We start from the raw sequence: 16507 nt of genomic DNA, 5'->3' as shown, positions 1-16507 counted from the left end.
AAGATTTCTGCGAGTACCTTCTTTGTCTCATAATTGCAATAATGAATGAGATGCTCATAAGATTTTAATCAGCCTGTAGTCCTTCACAGCCACCCCCACGCACATGCTAGCACACACACACACACACACACACTCCATGGCTGTTGCACTGCCAGAATTAACAATCTGTTACTGTTATCTCCTTTTCCCCTTCGAGAGATCACACCACTGCTTCCCCGTGTTTTAAGACTGAACGTATCAGCATTTTACGGCGAGGTTTAATGGAGCAAAGTCATCCCGACGAATCAAAGGCAGGCTAGCGAGGCTCTGATGCCCGTCCTGTTGGCCACAGCCTCTCACGCACTAAGGAATCAGTCTCCTATGTCACGTACTGTGGCTGTGGTCTGCCCAGCTGTAAAAGTGGAAAATTGGAAACAACGACTGCACCCCTAACAGACCCTGGCATTCCATTTGGGCTTTTGCCGAGCAAAACATTTACAGATCAGCAACAAAACACACAATGCGTGCAGCCTGTGCATCCAAATGAATTCCTTGATGTAGAAGAAATTTTGATATGAACTTAAGCCCGGCTTGTGGCAGGCCATGTAAGCTGCCAAATGTTAAAAATTTGACTCAGAATCTGGCATCTACTGAGATCTAACATCGAGTCTTTGCTGTTGTCAGGTGAAAGCCCTCCTCTATGGACTGGGGAAAATGCACAAGTATTGCGATTATTAAAACCTTTGAAAACAATTGAATAAACCTAAATCTTACATGGAGTTTATGCTTGCAAGCTTGTTTTTTTTTTTTTATTAGTGCCTGAAAAGTTGACATTTTGGAGATAAGAGGTTTTCTGACAGTGATGCCTCACTTCTATTTCTCATACAACCCTCCCAAATGATAAAATATGAATAGATTTGAATGGTCTCCTCTCAAACCACTACACTGTATGTATAATATGGATGCAGCAGAGTGAAATCACATTCATTTCATTTGCAAAGTGCAGGTAATTCCATACTATGAAGTGTTTCTATTATAGAAGCAAAGGTATTAAGATAACCCAAACTTCAATAACGCTCAATTATAAGCTTTACTTTAACACCAGCAGTCGTTCTGCAGCAGTTAGTTCTCACTTTTTTTTTTTTTTTCAAACGGTGAATATTTTACTGTAGGATGAAACTTGATTATTGCTTTCCTTCCCTTGTGCAGGACCAGAAGGACCGCATCTACTCCACGGTGAAGTCCAGGTCCACCTCGGCCACCGTGAGCAACCTGAAGCCCAGCACGGCCTACGTCTTCCAGATCAGGGCCTTCACGGCAGCAGGTTACGGCACCTACGGGCCCAGATTAGAGATTACCACCAAGGAGGAGGCCACAGGTACAAATGCAGTATAATCTCACAAGTCATATGTGTCTTCTTGCATGACTATTTCTGCATCTCCACATATAGGTGCGCTTTAAGTGGTAACGATGTCGTTCTGTTTGGATTTTCTGTTTTATCACTTTTACCATATCAGTTCATTTGAGTTCTTCTTCCACTTGCTATGATCAACCTGCTGCCGCTCCTAATCGAAATATAAATTGCATCACTTTCTGTGCGCCAGAGGATTTCTCCAAGAAAAGCCGGAAGAGAAACGGGCTGCTTTGAAAACAAACACAAAATGGGAGTAGATTGAATGACTTCTCTGGTATACAATATGGCAGCAGCACTTTAAAGGGTTATTTCACCTGTAATGGATTATATTTGTAAGCCTTCAGTCGCCGACAAAAAGGTTTTTCTTGCAAGCCTTTATTGTGAAACTTAGCTATATTCCAAAAAATGCTAGCCATCTCTGGGAAAAATAAGGTACATGTGTAATAAGAAAATGTTGTTATTAAACTACCGTGTGATTTTATATCCTAGAGTGGCCACTGCAGCACTAAATGGAGATTGATCTGTGATAGCCCCCCCCCTTCAATATGCCTTTCATTTCCTTGCATCTGCTCATAGAATTTCTCTTCTGGTTATGACTCGGTTAATCCTCACTTCTGGAAGTTTGAGCCAGTTTGATCGTCTTTATATCGTCTCCAAATATCCCGACGACAAACGGCCAGTAGGAGTAGAGTCTGAGCCGCGCGTCGTTTTTGTGACAGCAGAGTGGAACTTCGGATTTATGCAGAAACCTTTTAATGTCTCAAAACACATTTTTTCTAGCTCGCGACTGTAATAATAGCCCAGGGAAATTATTTGCTTTCAAGCAATAAAACACAAATTGCTTTTGTTGCATACTGACAAAACGTCACCGGGAAAATTACTAAGCAGACGGGCCAGGTGCCGTCACGAGAATAAACTCATTTGAATCTAATCAGACACATTAGGTTTACTCTGATTGTCAAAGTAAGTCATTGCGAGTGTCGGTTATGGTTTTGTTGTGTTGTTGTTTGTATTATTGATCATAATGCATAGCGCGGCGACGCATTGTAAGAGTGGAGGCGCATTAGGTTAGGCGGGCAACTTTGGTCTTAGCGGCCTCTCTCTCTCTCTCTCTCTCTCTGAGAAATTTCAGACTTGCAGATAGACCTTATAACAACTGGCCTAATGATCTGTTCTTTATTTTTTATTGCAATTATATGCGAATTGTTGATTCATAACCTTTCCTTTAATTTAAAAGCACTTTGCTGATTTGTGAAAGCTCCCATTAGTGCCTCATTCATTCATTCTTAATACATTCGTTTAGGTTCTCTCTCTCTCTCTCGCCCTCTCTCTCTCTCACACACAAACACCTTTCCACCCAGTCCAAAAATACCCTGCTCTTTTTTTTTTTTTTTTTTTCCCACAAAAAATTGCAAAAACAGACTCATTAGTATTCAAAGCGCACGCCGAGTCTGTTGTGGAACAAGAAGGTCCTGAGTTTGATCCAGTCAAATTGTCCTTGACCAACACGCTGCACCCCTGCGCTCTCATGTGTTTGTCTCAGGAGGAATACGCATCACTACAAGTTTCCGAATATGACAGCTGAATGCCATTAATTACTCCCAAAATACATAATCAGTGAGATATTCGAGCTTGATTGAGCAACAGCCGATCGCACGCCGCCACATTTTTACCCGCGACGAGGCTAGCCGTTCTCGGGCCGCGCGAGTCATTACTCTCCTTGGGAAGTATTTATACAGCGCAGATCCACTTCATTTAAAATGCATGAATTCCATACAGCATGCGCGTTGACTTTGTGCAAGCGCCGCGGCAAAGCCGTTCCTTCGCGGGGGCCAATCGACAGTTTGTCAACGCAAACAGTCGAGCCACTGTGAGAGGCTCTGAATGGGAAACAATCCAACCTGAATGTGTCTTTGTTTGAGATGAAGGGCATCGCCGTCGCCGTCTGGGACTATTAAGCCCACTTTCTGAAACAGTAGAGCCGTGTGTATGAGGACGGCTCAAAAATAGAAACGTCCCTCCTCATCTGACTCTCTCTCTCTCTCTCTCTCTCTCTCTCTCTCTCAGAGGGCAGGAAGAGGGAGGAGGGGGAGGGGTTATCAATCTCCACGCCACTCATCGGGCTCGATTATGTCCCGTAGATCGTCGGCTTTGATGTACTGAAGCTCACACTGTGTATTTCTGTCTTTTTGTGTGTGTGTGTGTGTGTCCCTCTCATCAGCCGCGATTGTCTCCAGCGAGCAGAACCCCGTCATCATCATTGCGGTGGTGGCCGTGGCGGGGACCATCATCCTGGTGTTCATGGTGTTCGGCTTCATCATCGGGAGAAGGTACGCTCTCGCGGGCCCCATTGACTCTCCGCTCCTGTGAGTCTCTGCTCGTCAATTAGCCTTTCTGTCACTCACGGGCCTCCATAGCCATGGAGCCGTCCACACACGTGCACCCATCATCTTGTGGCATGCTGTGCTAATGGGTCGTGATGCATCATTTTCCAGTCCGCACACACTGCGAAGAAAAATTTAAGCTATTTTTGGTGATTTGTTTTTGGTAATGGAGCCATTATGAGACAAGTACTCCAGAGTGATAAGAGTGTTGGCTCTGTGTGTGTGTGTGTGTGTGTGTGTTACTCCTATGTGAAATCCTGAGGGTAGAATGAAGTATGACAAGTGCTTTTTTTTTTTTTTTCATCTTACGGCCGTCATTATCACCATTCCCTCATACTTCATAGGTGTTTTCATCCTCACAAATGTCACTCCATCACTGCTTGCTTTCCATGGGGTTCCATCAGAGCCTGCCTCCCATGGGGCCATTTCAAAGTGTATGCACACACACACACACACGGTCCACGTGTGTGTTTTCACGTACGGCACGTCCATCCGACTGCACGTCCATCACTTGTGGCTTATTACACCTTCCCACGCCAACCTTTTCCTCAACTCAGTGCTCAAAGACCAACCTTGTGCATTAAATCGCATGCATGAGGGAACCTTCAACACGTTAATATTGCAAATTAATATTACAAGACATGTTGAACAGCCCTTTTTACAGTGCATGTATTATTTGATATGTTAGATGTTATTATGCTTAGAGACCCGCTCTGCGGTCTACAGAGCCGAGCTGTTTTTCCCATGCCAGGCTGTTCGGCTCGCAGCTCGTGCCGCTCAGCTGGGTATCTTAAGAGACTTGTCATGCACAGCATTAGTTGCCGCATTAAAATTCTTGTAAATTAGAGCGTTTATATCTTCTGTACAATCAGTTGATTCTGCGACTTTCTTCCTCTCCCCCTGTGAAGGCACTGCGGGTACAGCAAGGCGGATCAGGAGGGAGACGAGGAACTCTACTTTCAGTGTGAGTGCCTGCATTCATCAAGCTTAAACACACATGTATGCATTCGCAGCCACACACACACACACACGCACGCACGCACACACACACACACACACACACTTCTCGAACGTCTCTTTCCCCGCATACTGAAGAGGAACGGCGGCTAAAGCGGTAGACAGGCGTGACTGTTTTTATCCCCGTTCATTTGATCGTCTTGATTTGAGTCGGCGCGAGGTGCAATCAGGGCGACATCTGGCTGCTGATTGGCTCGACCGGCCAGGTGAGACGAAGACATCGAGCCAAAGAGCTGCAAATACGCGAATGTGACAATCGTCGGGGAGGCGGCGGAAGCTGATTCGTGAGGAAGGGGTGTTCTTTAACACCGTAAAAGGCATAACCTAGACGATTTTCACAGAGCGACGCGGAGTTTCTGCTGGGTCTGATTTGTGCACACAGTTTGCTCAGTTCGAGGCCCTCCTTCTAGGCGCTTTATATCGGTAAGAGGGTGTTTTTTTTTGTGTGTGTGTGGGTGTGTGTGTGTTTTGTGTTTTTTTTTTCCACACCGATACACCACCCCTAATGATGCCCCTGGAGATGCAGCTGCAGACAGCTTCCCAAGTGGAGCTGTAATGATCTGCGCTGTAGGCAAACTGCTGATTTGGAAACAAAGGGTCAGGGGTGTCACAAAGCGTGGCGCTAAAGCAGAGGCAGTGCCGGTGAGCCCAGGTTGGCCACCGCTAAGTATCTGACAGATCAACCTCAGCTGCACATAGGTCCAGCTGCTGAAAACGCGGAAAGGAGCACAAACAAGGCGAGCGTCGGCCTTAATGGAGGGATTCTCCGCGCAATATCAAATGACGAGAGGCTGCCAGGGCGACAGAAGCTAGATAGCGCGCGAATTCAACATGTAGGCCCAATTTGTCTGCCGTGTAACCAGTGAGGAAGTCGTGATAAGACATCTCCTATCAGATCCGCTGACATCTTGGATGGACGAAGCAATTATAGGAGCAAGTGGAGGGAAATCTTAGCTGCCGGCGACCCTCGGTGGAGCACAATGCATTTGTTGCATTTACGCCTCTCCTCGATGCGGAGAACATGCATCTCTGTGCAGCTGTGCCCGGAGATCCTCGCAATTCAATTATGTTGTTTTGGTGTACCCATTCCAGCGTTTATCTCGTGCATTATGGTTGTAGTATCTCATTAAATTTTAAAGTTGACAGGTTATATTGTTATCAGAGGAACTGAGCATGCACAGTGTAATAGTCCTCAAGAGCGGTCTGTTAACTTAATAGCGCATAATATTGTAATTTCATGTTAATTTAGGGTAGTGTTGAAAATATTATCGTGACCCCCCCCCTACCCCTATCTCTGGCCTTTCTCTAACCCTCGTTGGTTTGTTTTGCCTTCTTTTCTTTTCCACAAACTAGTCAACACAACAGTCATGCATATTCATGAACGTGTCCTGTATCTCTGCCATTTGAAATTCCAGGGGAAAAAAACTAAATTTGAGTTTTTAAGAGTGATTCACAGTGCCTCGGGTGCCACCGCTGTTCTGTCAGTCAGGTCATCCTGTAGGTATTTGTGAATCAGAGTGATATCCCGCAGTATGAGGCCAAGTGGCATGCTAACTGTACAAACCAACATGGCCGGCATGGAAGCCAGAGGCGGATTATTTTTAACTGAGATAGTTTCATCGACGGGGGTGGGGTGAGAGGTAGCCGTCAGCCGCACAAAACCGCCATGCGCGGGTTACTAAAATCTTTTTGTGATGAATTTTCCTGTGTGAAAAACCTTTTGACTGTTAAGCAATTCCCTCTGAATCACTGGTCTTGGTAATCGTTTGCCTGTCAAGCGCCCGGTGGTGCGCCGTATGCATATTTAATCGTAACAGTAATCCTCTTACCTTTCTACAGTTAAATTTCCAGGCACCAAAACGTACATTGACCCTGAAACCTATGAGGACCCAAACAGGGCTGTCCATCAATTTGCCAAGGAGCTGGATGCCTCCTGCATTAAAATAGAGCGGGTTATTGGAGCAGGTGAGCCTATCCTGTGTCTCTCTCAGCTCTTTCTGTTTAGTCACTCTGTGCTCTCATATATCACACTGACAGCCAAATATTTACACCTTGAATAGGGACACCGCTTTATGCATTGTATATTGATAGTGCAATTGCAAAGAGGGGAAAAGTTCATTGCAATTAATGTGTGGGCTGCATCTTGTGGAGGAAGTTGGAAAGATACCCACCGCTGAAAAATTGCTGCCACATGGGTTTTACAGAGGCGGTCAATGACAGTATCTATGCATCTCTAGCATGTCTTATTATAGGTCTTGGTTACACTCCCCTGAGTATAACAAGATGTCGCACTCCAATTTGTATTCCACCACAGCCCAGCTGCTTTGTCTCAAAATACACTAATAAATTTGTCATTGTGAAGTGCTTGATTTTTTTTTTTTTTTTTTTTTTCCCTCCCCCTTTTTGCTCCCCCCCCCCCCCTCAGTCATGAATGGTTTTCTTCTTCCCCGCAGGAGAGTTCGGGGAGGTGTGCAGCGGCCGGCTGAAGCTCCCCGGGAAGCGGGACGTGTCAGTCGCCATCAAAACGTTAAAAGTGGGCTACACCGAGAAACAGAGGCGAGACTTCCTCTGTGAGGCCAGCATTATGGGTCAATTCGACCATCCCAATGTCGTTCATCTGGAGGGGGTCGTGACAAGAGGTAATCACACGGGAAATACACAAAGTGCACCCTTGACAGTGATATATACGGTAAAACCAAAACATAAATATCCACTCTTTTTTTTTTTTTTTAAATGTTGCCAGACCGTACTCTGTTATATGTTGACAGAGAGTTTGAAAATGTAACTGTTTGATCGTGCGGCACATTACAGTATTACCGTATATTTAGCTTTGGGAGGTAAAAGTGCCATACTTAGACTGACATTGTATCTGATTAAATTAGCCACACTCCCTGTTTAACATTTTCTCATTTAGACACTGTAATAAAAGGAGCAGATGGTAACTTTTAATTAAAAGCCAATGAAACTCAACGCTAAAAATAACTTGGGAGCAGTTTTGGTATACTCATTTACAATGAGGCATTTATAAGCAAACAATATTTATATAGCAATTAATCAACTCTATTTTTTTTTTTTTATCCATCTGTGTTTTTCCTAGGAAAACCAGTGATGATTGTGATTGAATATATGGAGAATGGTTCATTAGACGCTTTCCTCAGGGTGAGTATCACCTTCCAAATTCAGGAGGTGTAAAGCACCGCATTCATAGACTTTTTTTTTTTTTTTTTCCAAAGAGTGTTACACAGAGCAGGTCTGCAGCAGGACTTCTGCATCACATAAATATAATGAATCCTGTGCTAGCGCTGCTGCAGTGCTGTGACCTAAATTTCCCTCATGGTCAGTGAAGACGGCTGACCTGACTTGGTTTCTCTGTGCCGCGCAGAAACACGATGGTCAATTCACAGTCATCCAGTTGGTCGGGATGCTGCGGGGCATAGCAGCGGGAATGAGATATCTCTCCGATATGGGATATGTCCATCGAGATCTGGCCGCGCGAAACATCCTTGTCAACAGCAATCTCGTATGTAAAGTGTCTGACTTCGGCCTGTCAAGGGTGATCGACGACGATCCTGAGGCTGTCTACACAACAACTGTGAGTCAATTAAGCCAGCTCCATATTGCTTTCTGCACTCCGAGCCCTCTTGGAATACTCTAATCAAGTCACAGCCAACGCATGAAAATAGAACAGAAGTATGCACGCTCGCATCCTGTCAGTATGCAGAACGCTGTCCTGAAGTTTGTCCGTGAAAGTTTGTCTTTTCATTTTTTTACCTGTGTGTTAACGCCAAAACTCTCTCTGTAATTGATATTTTAGGGGAAGATGCAGGATATAATGAATTTGATCTTTACTCCAGCCACTGACCTGCATTTTACTGAACAGGGCGGAAAAATACCCGTCCGATGGACCGCAACAGAAGCCATCCAGTATCGTAAATTCACCTCTGCAAGCGACGTGTGGAGTTATGGCATTGTCATGTGGGAGGTCATGTCCTATGGGGAACGGCCTTACTGGGACATGTCCAATCAAGATGTGAGTTGCCACCTGATATGAAATTCATTTATTTACCCACAGCAGGTTTCTTGTCCTGCTTAGAGACCGTCACATATTACCAAAGGTCATAATCATAAGCCCAAGGACATTGTTTCACTTATTAAAATACTCACGCCAGCCACATAGGAATCTCTTTGCATTACATGTATATATGTTTTTTTTGCACATTTATTAAGATAATTATCCTATCTTTTAGATGAGTGAAGCCACCTTGTCTCTTCATCTTGTTTTACCAATTTTCACCAAAATCCATGTGTTGTTCTGGGTTTACTAGCACCAACACACCCTCTTAAAAATTCAAAAGTAGCATCATATCTAAGATATAAAAAACACAGAGCCTCACGTTCCTGAGGAGGGTCAGGGCCCTTGAATTCCAGCGATTTAAATTCAAAACCATTAATCATTTATGTCTGTGCTAATTTTGTGTAGGCCTTCGTGTCTTCTCAGATGTTTTCTCATGAATAACAAAACAGTGTTGAGATTTAAATACGCCGGGGGGTCGTGCGTGGCTTTATGAACAGGTTCAGAATTGGATCCCAGTGCAAAACCTGTTGAGGAATGCCATCCAAAGGGAGACGTGCATGACAAGATTTTTCACCGGATTTCGCCCTAATTAAGCCATCCCACACATATGTAGAAAATCACATACAGAAATCCCACTTTGTAGTTCGTCTTAGAGGCTTTCTCACAGGAGCCTCGTGAGAACAGTGGGGCCGGGACGGTAACCTTGGGTTTAATTAGTTCAAGAAGTCTTGCTATAATCATGCAGTTTGGATCCACCCTTAGGAAACATCGTCTTGAAATGGGGCATGCATGAAAATGAAGCCTTCAGAAAATTGGTGTGATGATGATGATGACGACGATGATGGTAATAACACTAATGGAAAAGACTTGCCAAGCAAAATGCTTTTGATTCAAACGGCTTTCAAACTTTGTAATGTGTTACGGTAATGTGAACCAATATGAAAAGCAGAGCCGAGGCAATTACTCAGCAGACAGCTCATGCGTAAATGGTAGTTTATGTTGCGCTCGCTGCTTTGTTTTAGATGTAAAAGCCATGAATGTAAAGGCGCAGAGGAACTGTGATGTTAAATCAAGAATGTAAATCACACTCACTTGACTGCAAAAATGGAAATTAGTTAATGTCTGTCAAGGCTGCAGTGATCCTTTGGTGGTTGTTTTAAGCGTAGCAGTGTTTATATAAAATTTGCTCTGTATGTTCACTTCAGTGCTCCCTGTATGGAGCCTGAATAATGTTGCAGGGGATCATCATCCGTCATTTGGAGACAGATGGCACTGAGACTAAACATCACGATTAACCCTCCTATTATCTGTAGGGTGAATTTGACCCCATGCAATGCTGAACATCTCTAAAATACACAGTTAACATGGTTTTGTTTTGGTGTTTATTGATTGATCCTAACTTAACAGGGACAACTGGGTAAACATGAAATTAACACAGTGATATGTTTTGGATGACATTTAGAAACTATAACATGCCATTTATAATTATCCAAAAAATTCCCTTTGCTGTAGGGCCCAACGAACATACCCACACCTGTAGCAGTGTGAGAGCCAGTGCAGTCCATGAGACATATGGGAGGGAAAAACACGATTCCCACAAGAACTTTGATGTTCTGTTTCATGTAAAGGGCTGTTTAGATAGTAAAGACACAGCAAGTATGCGACATGTAAAAAAAAAATATTCTAATCATTTTCTGGAGGTTTAAATTTCTGGGGGCAAATTGACTCCAACTGATTTAAAATGTTAGTAAATTTGAAGGTAACAGGAGGGTTATAAGTTTAGCAAAATAATTGGGGTTATTATTGTGCAGCCTTAAGATAAATTGTATTCAGCAGAGTCCTGACATTGCTTTTTTTCCCCCCACAAAGAACACATTTAGTTTTGCAAGTCCCACAATACTTTTAATAAATGTCACAAGTTGCTGTGATGACTGATGCACACAGAAGCGCTCAGAGTGCCGCTGTCTGCTTTAACTTTGGGCTCTTGCCAACAGCCGCCGAGGGAGTCCAGCTGAGCCAGACCGCATGAAACTGTCCCTTACTGTCCAACACTGACGCATTTTGATTAATGATGGCTGGCAAGTGAGCTCTGGACTTGAGAATCCTATATGGCGCCCGGTGTTTAGCACCCACAGCATCAGGGCTAAACATGATCAGCATTCTCAACCCTTCCTATCCACAGGCCTGCTGATTGAACAATCAGATGTTAGAAATGCTAAACAAGATGGCTGGGCATTAAAGTGGCGGATGTGGTGTTTTGACGCTCCACTACTTGACAGACGTCAATGTCAGAAATTTTTGTGCTCTGTCAAGACGTCTGCAAACAGCTCCTCCGGGGATGCAGGGAGAACATTATTTGCATTTTTTCAGCAGTTTCAGTGTTTTGACACCTTTCCCTCCATGGCTCATTCTTGTTTGAGTTGTCCTGACAGGAATAGTAGATGAATATATGCATAAAATACACAGCCTCACATCCGAGGAATAAAGGGAGAGGCGGCAGGGGCTGAAATCAAAGGTGCCCACTGCACCTAGTGTTCTCACAGTATTGACTTTCAATGAACTTGGTGCTAAACTGCATGCATGATGTGGAGCGAGAATAGATTAGGTTTAAAGGCTATGCAGACAGATCTTTTTTGGTATTCATCAGAACTGTGTAACTGCAGCCTTTTGTCAAGACACATGAACAATGCGGGAAATGACTCTCGGGGAGGCGACACCACTGGCTTGCTACAATTAATTTGACTACATCTGCTGGTGTGATGAGAAGCTCTGTGATACCTCTGCCCACACTTGATGTTATTCCCCAAATCTCATCATTGTAGCCCTGCTACTTTTGAGTCGTGCTGCTTTGTACTCCCAATCACTGTAACGAAACTGGCACGCAACCATCAAATCTGTTTAGGCCCTTTATTCTTCAACGCACGGCATCTGCAATAGGCAACCATGAGATGATTATGCTCCGGCGTTGTTTGCAAACATTGTGATTAAAGGATGAAATGTGCATGAAGAGTAGTAAATCATTCACTTTGTGCTAATTTGGCAGTAACCGATCCTAAAGTCTCCATCTGTTTCGGGTTCTTCAGGTCATAAAGGCGATAGAGGAGGGCTACCGTCTTCCTGCCCCGATGGATTGCCCACCAGGCCTGCATCAGCTAATGTTGGACTGCTGGCAGAAAGACAGGGCTGAACGTCCAAAATTTGATCAGATAGTTGGCATCCTTGACAAGATGATCCGCAACCCCAACACCTTGAAAACTCCAGTGGGAACATGTACAAGGTGAGGAAGTAAACCTCTTCGAATGAATCAGAGGATGCCTCCGGTTTGAAATGTGCTTTCATACAGTAGTGCTTTTTGAATTTTTTTATTTTAACCACATTTAGTAGATCATCCAAAGTGTCCAGTACATGATATACACACTGTAGTTCGCAGATGAAAGATAAATCCCAGAGGATCAATAACCCAAAGCAGCTTCCACGACTTTATGTCAATAGCAGGCCTTTTAAATCAATCCCTATAATGAGTTCCTGGTACTTTAAAGTGCAGTGGGAACTCCAGACCGCGCTCTGACGTTTGTCAAGTGAAATCTGTTCGCGGTCAGAACACACGTTCCCTGGGTGAGATTGAGAATGGAGCCTCATACTGGCTAAAAAGTGCTTCATTTTATGGATACTGTATGGGTGCCCGAAGAAAGTAGATGCCGATTTTAACGGATATTGGCGAAAAAATATATATTTTCAGAGTAAGGGAGCTGACACGCTGCATCTGTTTGTGAATTTGGTATTGATTGAAGTCTCAAATCAGCTAGTTTGTTCCCGTCTCGCAATTTACTGCACCACTGGATGCCTTTGGTTGTCTTTTTGTCTTGTCTCCAGCTTGATTGTGTTTTCTGTGGAACGTTTCCTTTTCACGTAAGACATAAACATCTCCTGTGCTCGTCCCGCAGACCAATTAGTCCACTGTTAGATCAGAGCACACCAGACTTCACCGCTTTCCGCTCAGTGGGAGAGTGGCTGGAAGCCATCAAGATGGAGCGATACAGAGACAACTTCACAGCAGCTGGCTACAGCTCCCTCGAATCTGTGGCCAGAATGTCAATCGAGTAAGTTGATACGAAGCTCTCAAGGTGTTGAGCATCGGTTTGGAGCTTTAATACCTTCACCATTAAGTCTGAGATCATGCCTTGTTTCATCTCAACCACGGTGGAAGACTTTTTGCTTTTCTTTAATGTATGCTGGCGCTGCTCAATCTCAAATGAAACAGGGCTTGTAAACAAAAAAAAAAAAAGTCACGGGAACTCAAAACCTCACCGCACAGCGTTTTTGGGAACCTGCCATCTCGCCAGGTTAGACGTTCTGGCAAACAAAGAAGTCAAAATAAATGCCGTTCCAGTCCATGTAACTTTAGCTAAGCATTACGGGGTTGTAACTCACCTTCTGTGGTGCTCAGACCAGTTCAAAACACATGAAGGAAAAGCTGAATATGTACATCGGCCCAGGCTCGGCTCATTGTTATGTTAGGCTTTCCAAGCATGAGAGGCTGCTGGCTATCAGATGTCAAAATCTATGCGGTTATGAGGTTGTGTTTTAGAGTCATTTCCTACAGTTGGTTCGGATTACATTCGCACTCCTAATGAACAGACTGTAGTTCTCTTGAAAGGGCGACTCTGAGACTCTGGTTTTCAAGTGCCTTGTTGTGGTTATTTGATTGATTAATGCTTTATTTTTGTGTCATGCACACAAACACGCCCCCAACCACACGGGCTTAAAAGACACCAAATATTCAGCTGCATCGGTGAAATAAAACTTCATCACAAAAATAACGGCTTACTGCACGACCTCTATATCCTAAGCCAAGCACGTTGTCCCATCTCCCGGTCTGCTCCGAAAAAGCTTCCCCTCTCAAATCACAGCTCATGTTTTCCATAATCATCCAACCAAAAGAAATCAATAGAGATGGAGCACATTTTACCAAAAGTACACCCCTTCAATCATCATATAAGGCACAATAAAACATGATTTGATTCCATTTGAGTTCATGTTGCATTGTGATCGCCTTCATAAACAAAGTAAATGAGAGTGATTGTTTATTGTTGACTATCTGAGCCCTTTAAAAAAAAAAAAAAAAAGTGCTCAAGAATGCTTCAAATTCCTTGGTGTGATCACGCCGCTCAAAAGACTCCTTTTTTCAGAGCCTCACCAAACTTTAAGTTTTCTCTATTGTCCTTTTGAAAGTGACCAAACTCATCTATATTCATTGCTGCGACTCATAAGCGAGCCTATGTGCTCGAGATTTCTTTTAGCTCCCCTTATTCACACGAATGAAATACCTGGGGCTATAAATCTCCCTTGTTTTGCATCACACTCTGGTCCAGTGCCTCGATTGATGTGCGCTTGTCCTTTTCTTCCAGGGATGTGATGAGCTTGGGGATCACTCTGGTGGGCCATCAGAAAAAGATCATGAGCAGCATACAGACTATGCGAGCCCAGATGCTGCACCTCCACGGCACGGGGGTCCAGGTGTGACGGACGGCACGGGCCGCCTTGGACGGGGCTAAAAGAGCTACCTGGAGCAGCGCTCGGGCAGCAACCGGGATAATCGTCAAAGCATACGGACATCTGTTACGTCTGACTCTTCCGGCTGTGTCTGGAGTGAAATCATTCCTTTGTTCCTCAGTGAAGGATTGTGGTCCCCCCCCCCCTCCCCCTCCCTTACAAAGGGCACTAAAGAGAGGAAAAGGGCAAAAAATAAACTACCTGGACGAGACTTTTTTTTTTTTTTTTTTTTTTTTTTTTTTTTGTAATTCTTTTGTGGAAGCGCTTAGGAACTCAACCACATATCAAATGGATTATCGTAAAGGAGGTTGACATTTATTACCATGTTTCTTTAACTTAATGATTTAAGTGCACACCACGACTATGGATTTCCTTTAGAAAAAAAAACAACAAAACAAAACAAAAAAAAAAAGACAAAAAAAATCAAATCAAATGTCTCCTTGCGGTGTTTTCTTTTTTTTCTCACATTTTTTTTTTATTTGAATTTTCTAGTTAATTTGAATTTTGTTGGTGTCTGCCACGGTGGCCATGTTATGGTGCATACAGTAGTTCTCCTTTTTTTTTTTTTAACTTCACTCTCTTTTCTTCTTCTGTTTGGACTTGACAACAGGGTAAAACACTCTTATCCAAAAGCAGAGGGAGGCTGGACTTTTGGGGTGCGGATGAAAAGGTGCTCTTGCCGGGTTGTGTTGAGCCACGCTGGGCTGTTCGAACTGTTTGCAGTGAGTTGTGTTTTCCTCCACGTCGTTGTTGAAGTGAAAATGGTACCCGCTTCCTCCGCTTCACCAATAGTACTCACACGATTGTTTTTTAGGCCCACTGGAGTGGTTTTGCTGTCGACTTTTTTTTCCTCGAACACGGACGCTAACATTTGATGACGACCTTTTCCGGTTTGCTTTTATTTCGTTTTTATTTCTTATTTAGGACTTTCAGAGGCACTAAGGAGACACCCACGAGGCGAAATTGTTTCTAGAACGATCACAAACTTTTATATCAGAGTAGCAATATTCTTTGTCTTAGCCCTCACCACGGGAAGTGTTTGACGTTTGCTGTCAAATCCTCAATCAGAACAGTCGACTCAACAGACCATTTTCAGCACTATTGAAAGATTGTATTGAAACTTAAACCGCCGCAAATCGTTTTGCCATCATCCTGCCTAAAATAACCATGTTGCACACAGTGTTTGTTATCGTGCATTGTTCCGCTGCAAATGCAATTACGGATGAATCTATGAAACGTGTAAAAGTACTATAAGTAATACTGCCTTAAATTGTGTTAGAGTATGTATTGCCGCTATTTTAGGCACTTGAATGGCAACGCTTTATGCGGTTCATTTAGATGGTGGTCTTATTTAAAGGGGTGACTGGATGAGCTCCCTATGTTTTTTTTTTTTTTTTTGTTTTGTTTTTTTTTCCTTTTAGTGTGATGTCTTTTTATCTGGAACTTGAAATCGACGAAATCAAGTGCACGAACACAGTTGAATGCCACGATCGACACAGTCAGCGAAGAGGAGATCGACCAAACAGAGCAATAATTACCAGGTAGAAATGGTCCTCACCTGAGATTTTAAGGTGCTAGGTATTACACGTGTCTGTTGTGCTGTGACAAACCCTTTGGAAAAATTCAGTCACCGCTGCGGGGAAAAGGAATATAATACTTTGACCTAAAAAAAAAAAAAAAAAGAAAAAGAAAAAAAGAAAAAAAAAAGCTTTGAGAGTGTTCTGTAAACCGGCGCGCCATGTCATCAAATGAAATAATCTTGTCGTATTTTGCCACAAAGTGTACTATGATATGCTAAACACCTGATGAGGACGTAACGGGGCATGGAAATTTTGAATTCGGCGTGCGTGTGGCTGCACAGATGAGAGAGGCGGGCGCTACTCAAAAACACCAGAAAGGTGCCAGTTAGCCACGCTGACATCATCGTCTCCAACGCACCAAAGAGTCCCATCTGTGTTTCGGTATGAAAAAATGCAGGACCAAATGATTTAGCTCCAGTCAGACATTTCTGTAACACAGACCGTGCTGGAAAATCCGACCATCCCGGCTCTATAGGCAGCGCCGCGGCTCCCGTGTTTATTGATG

General features: G+C 43.6%; 1 protein-coding gene across 4 annotated transcripts in view; it reads left to right on the top strand.

The window, feature by feature from the left end:
• Positions 1-14684, top strand: part of epha7 (eph receptor A7) — a 76041-nt gene extending 61357 nt beyond the window's left edge. Inside the window, exons 7-17 of one of the 4 annotated variants that reach the window (XM_030047401.1) lie at positions 1189-1357; positions 3615-3723; positions 4686-4741; positions 6646-6759; positions 7248-7433; positions 7892-7953; positions 8177-8386; positions 8675-8824; positions 11953-12146; positions 12814-12969; positions 14278-14684. In XM_030047401.1, coding sequence (XP_029903261.1) covers positions 1189-1357; positions 3615-3723; positions 4686-4741; positions 6646-6759; positions 7248-7433; positions 7892-7953; positions 8177-8386; positions 8675-8824; positions 11953-12146; positions 12814-12969; positions 14278-14392 — 1521 coding nt within the window. In that variant the 3' untranslated portion in view covers positions 14393-14684. Of the gene's footprint in view, positions 1-1188; positions 1358-3614; positions 3724-4685; positions 4742-6633; positions 6760-7247; positions 7434-7891; positions 7954-8176; positions 8387-8608; positions 8825-11952; positions 12147-12813; positions 12970-14277 lie in introns of all 4 variants that reach the window. The other 3 variants (XM_030047399.1, XM_030047400.1, XM_030047397.1) reach the window with 3 other exon arrangements.
• The last annotated feature ends 1823 nt before the right edge of the window (positions 14685-16507 follow it).

This window comes from Myripristis murdjan, chromosome 24 (assembly GCF_902150065.1).
Source record: "Myripristis murdjan chromosome 24, fMyrMur1.1, whole genome shotgun sequence".
NCBI lineage: Eukaryota > Metazoa > Chordata > Actinopteri > Holocentriformes > Holocentridae > Myripristis > Myripristis murdjan.
Note: the sequence above shows the minus strand (reverse complement) of the source record. Positions and strands in the feature narration are given on the sequence as shown.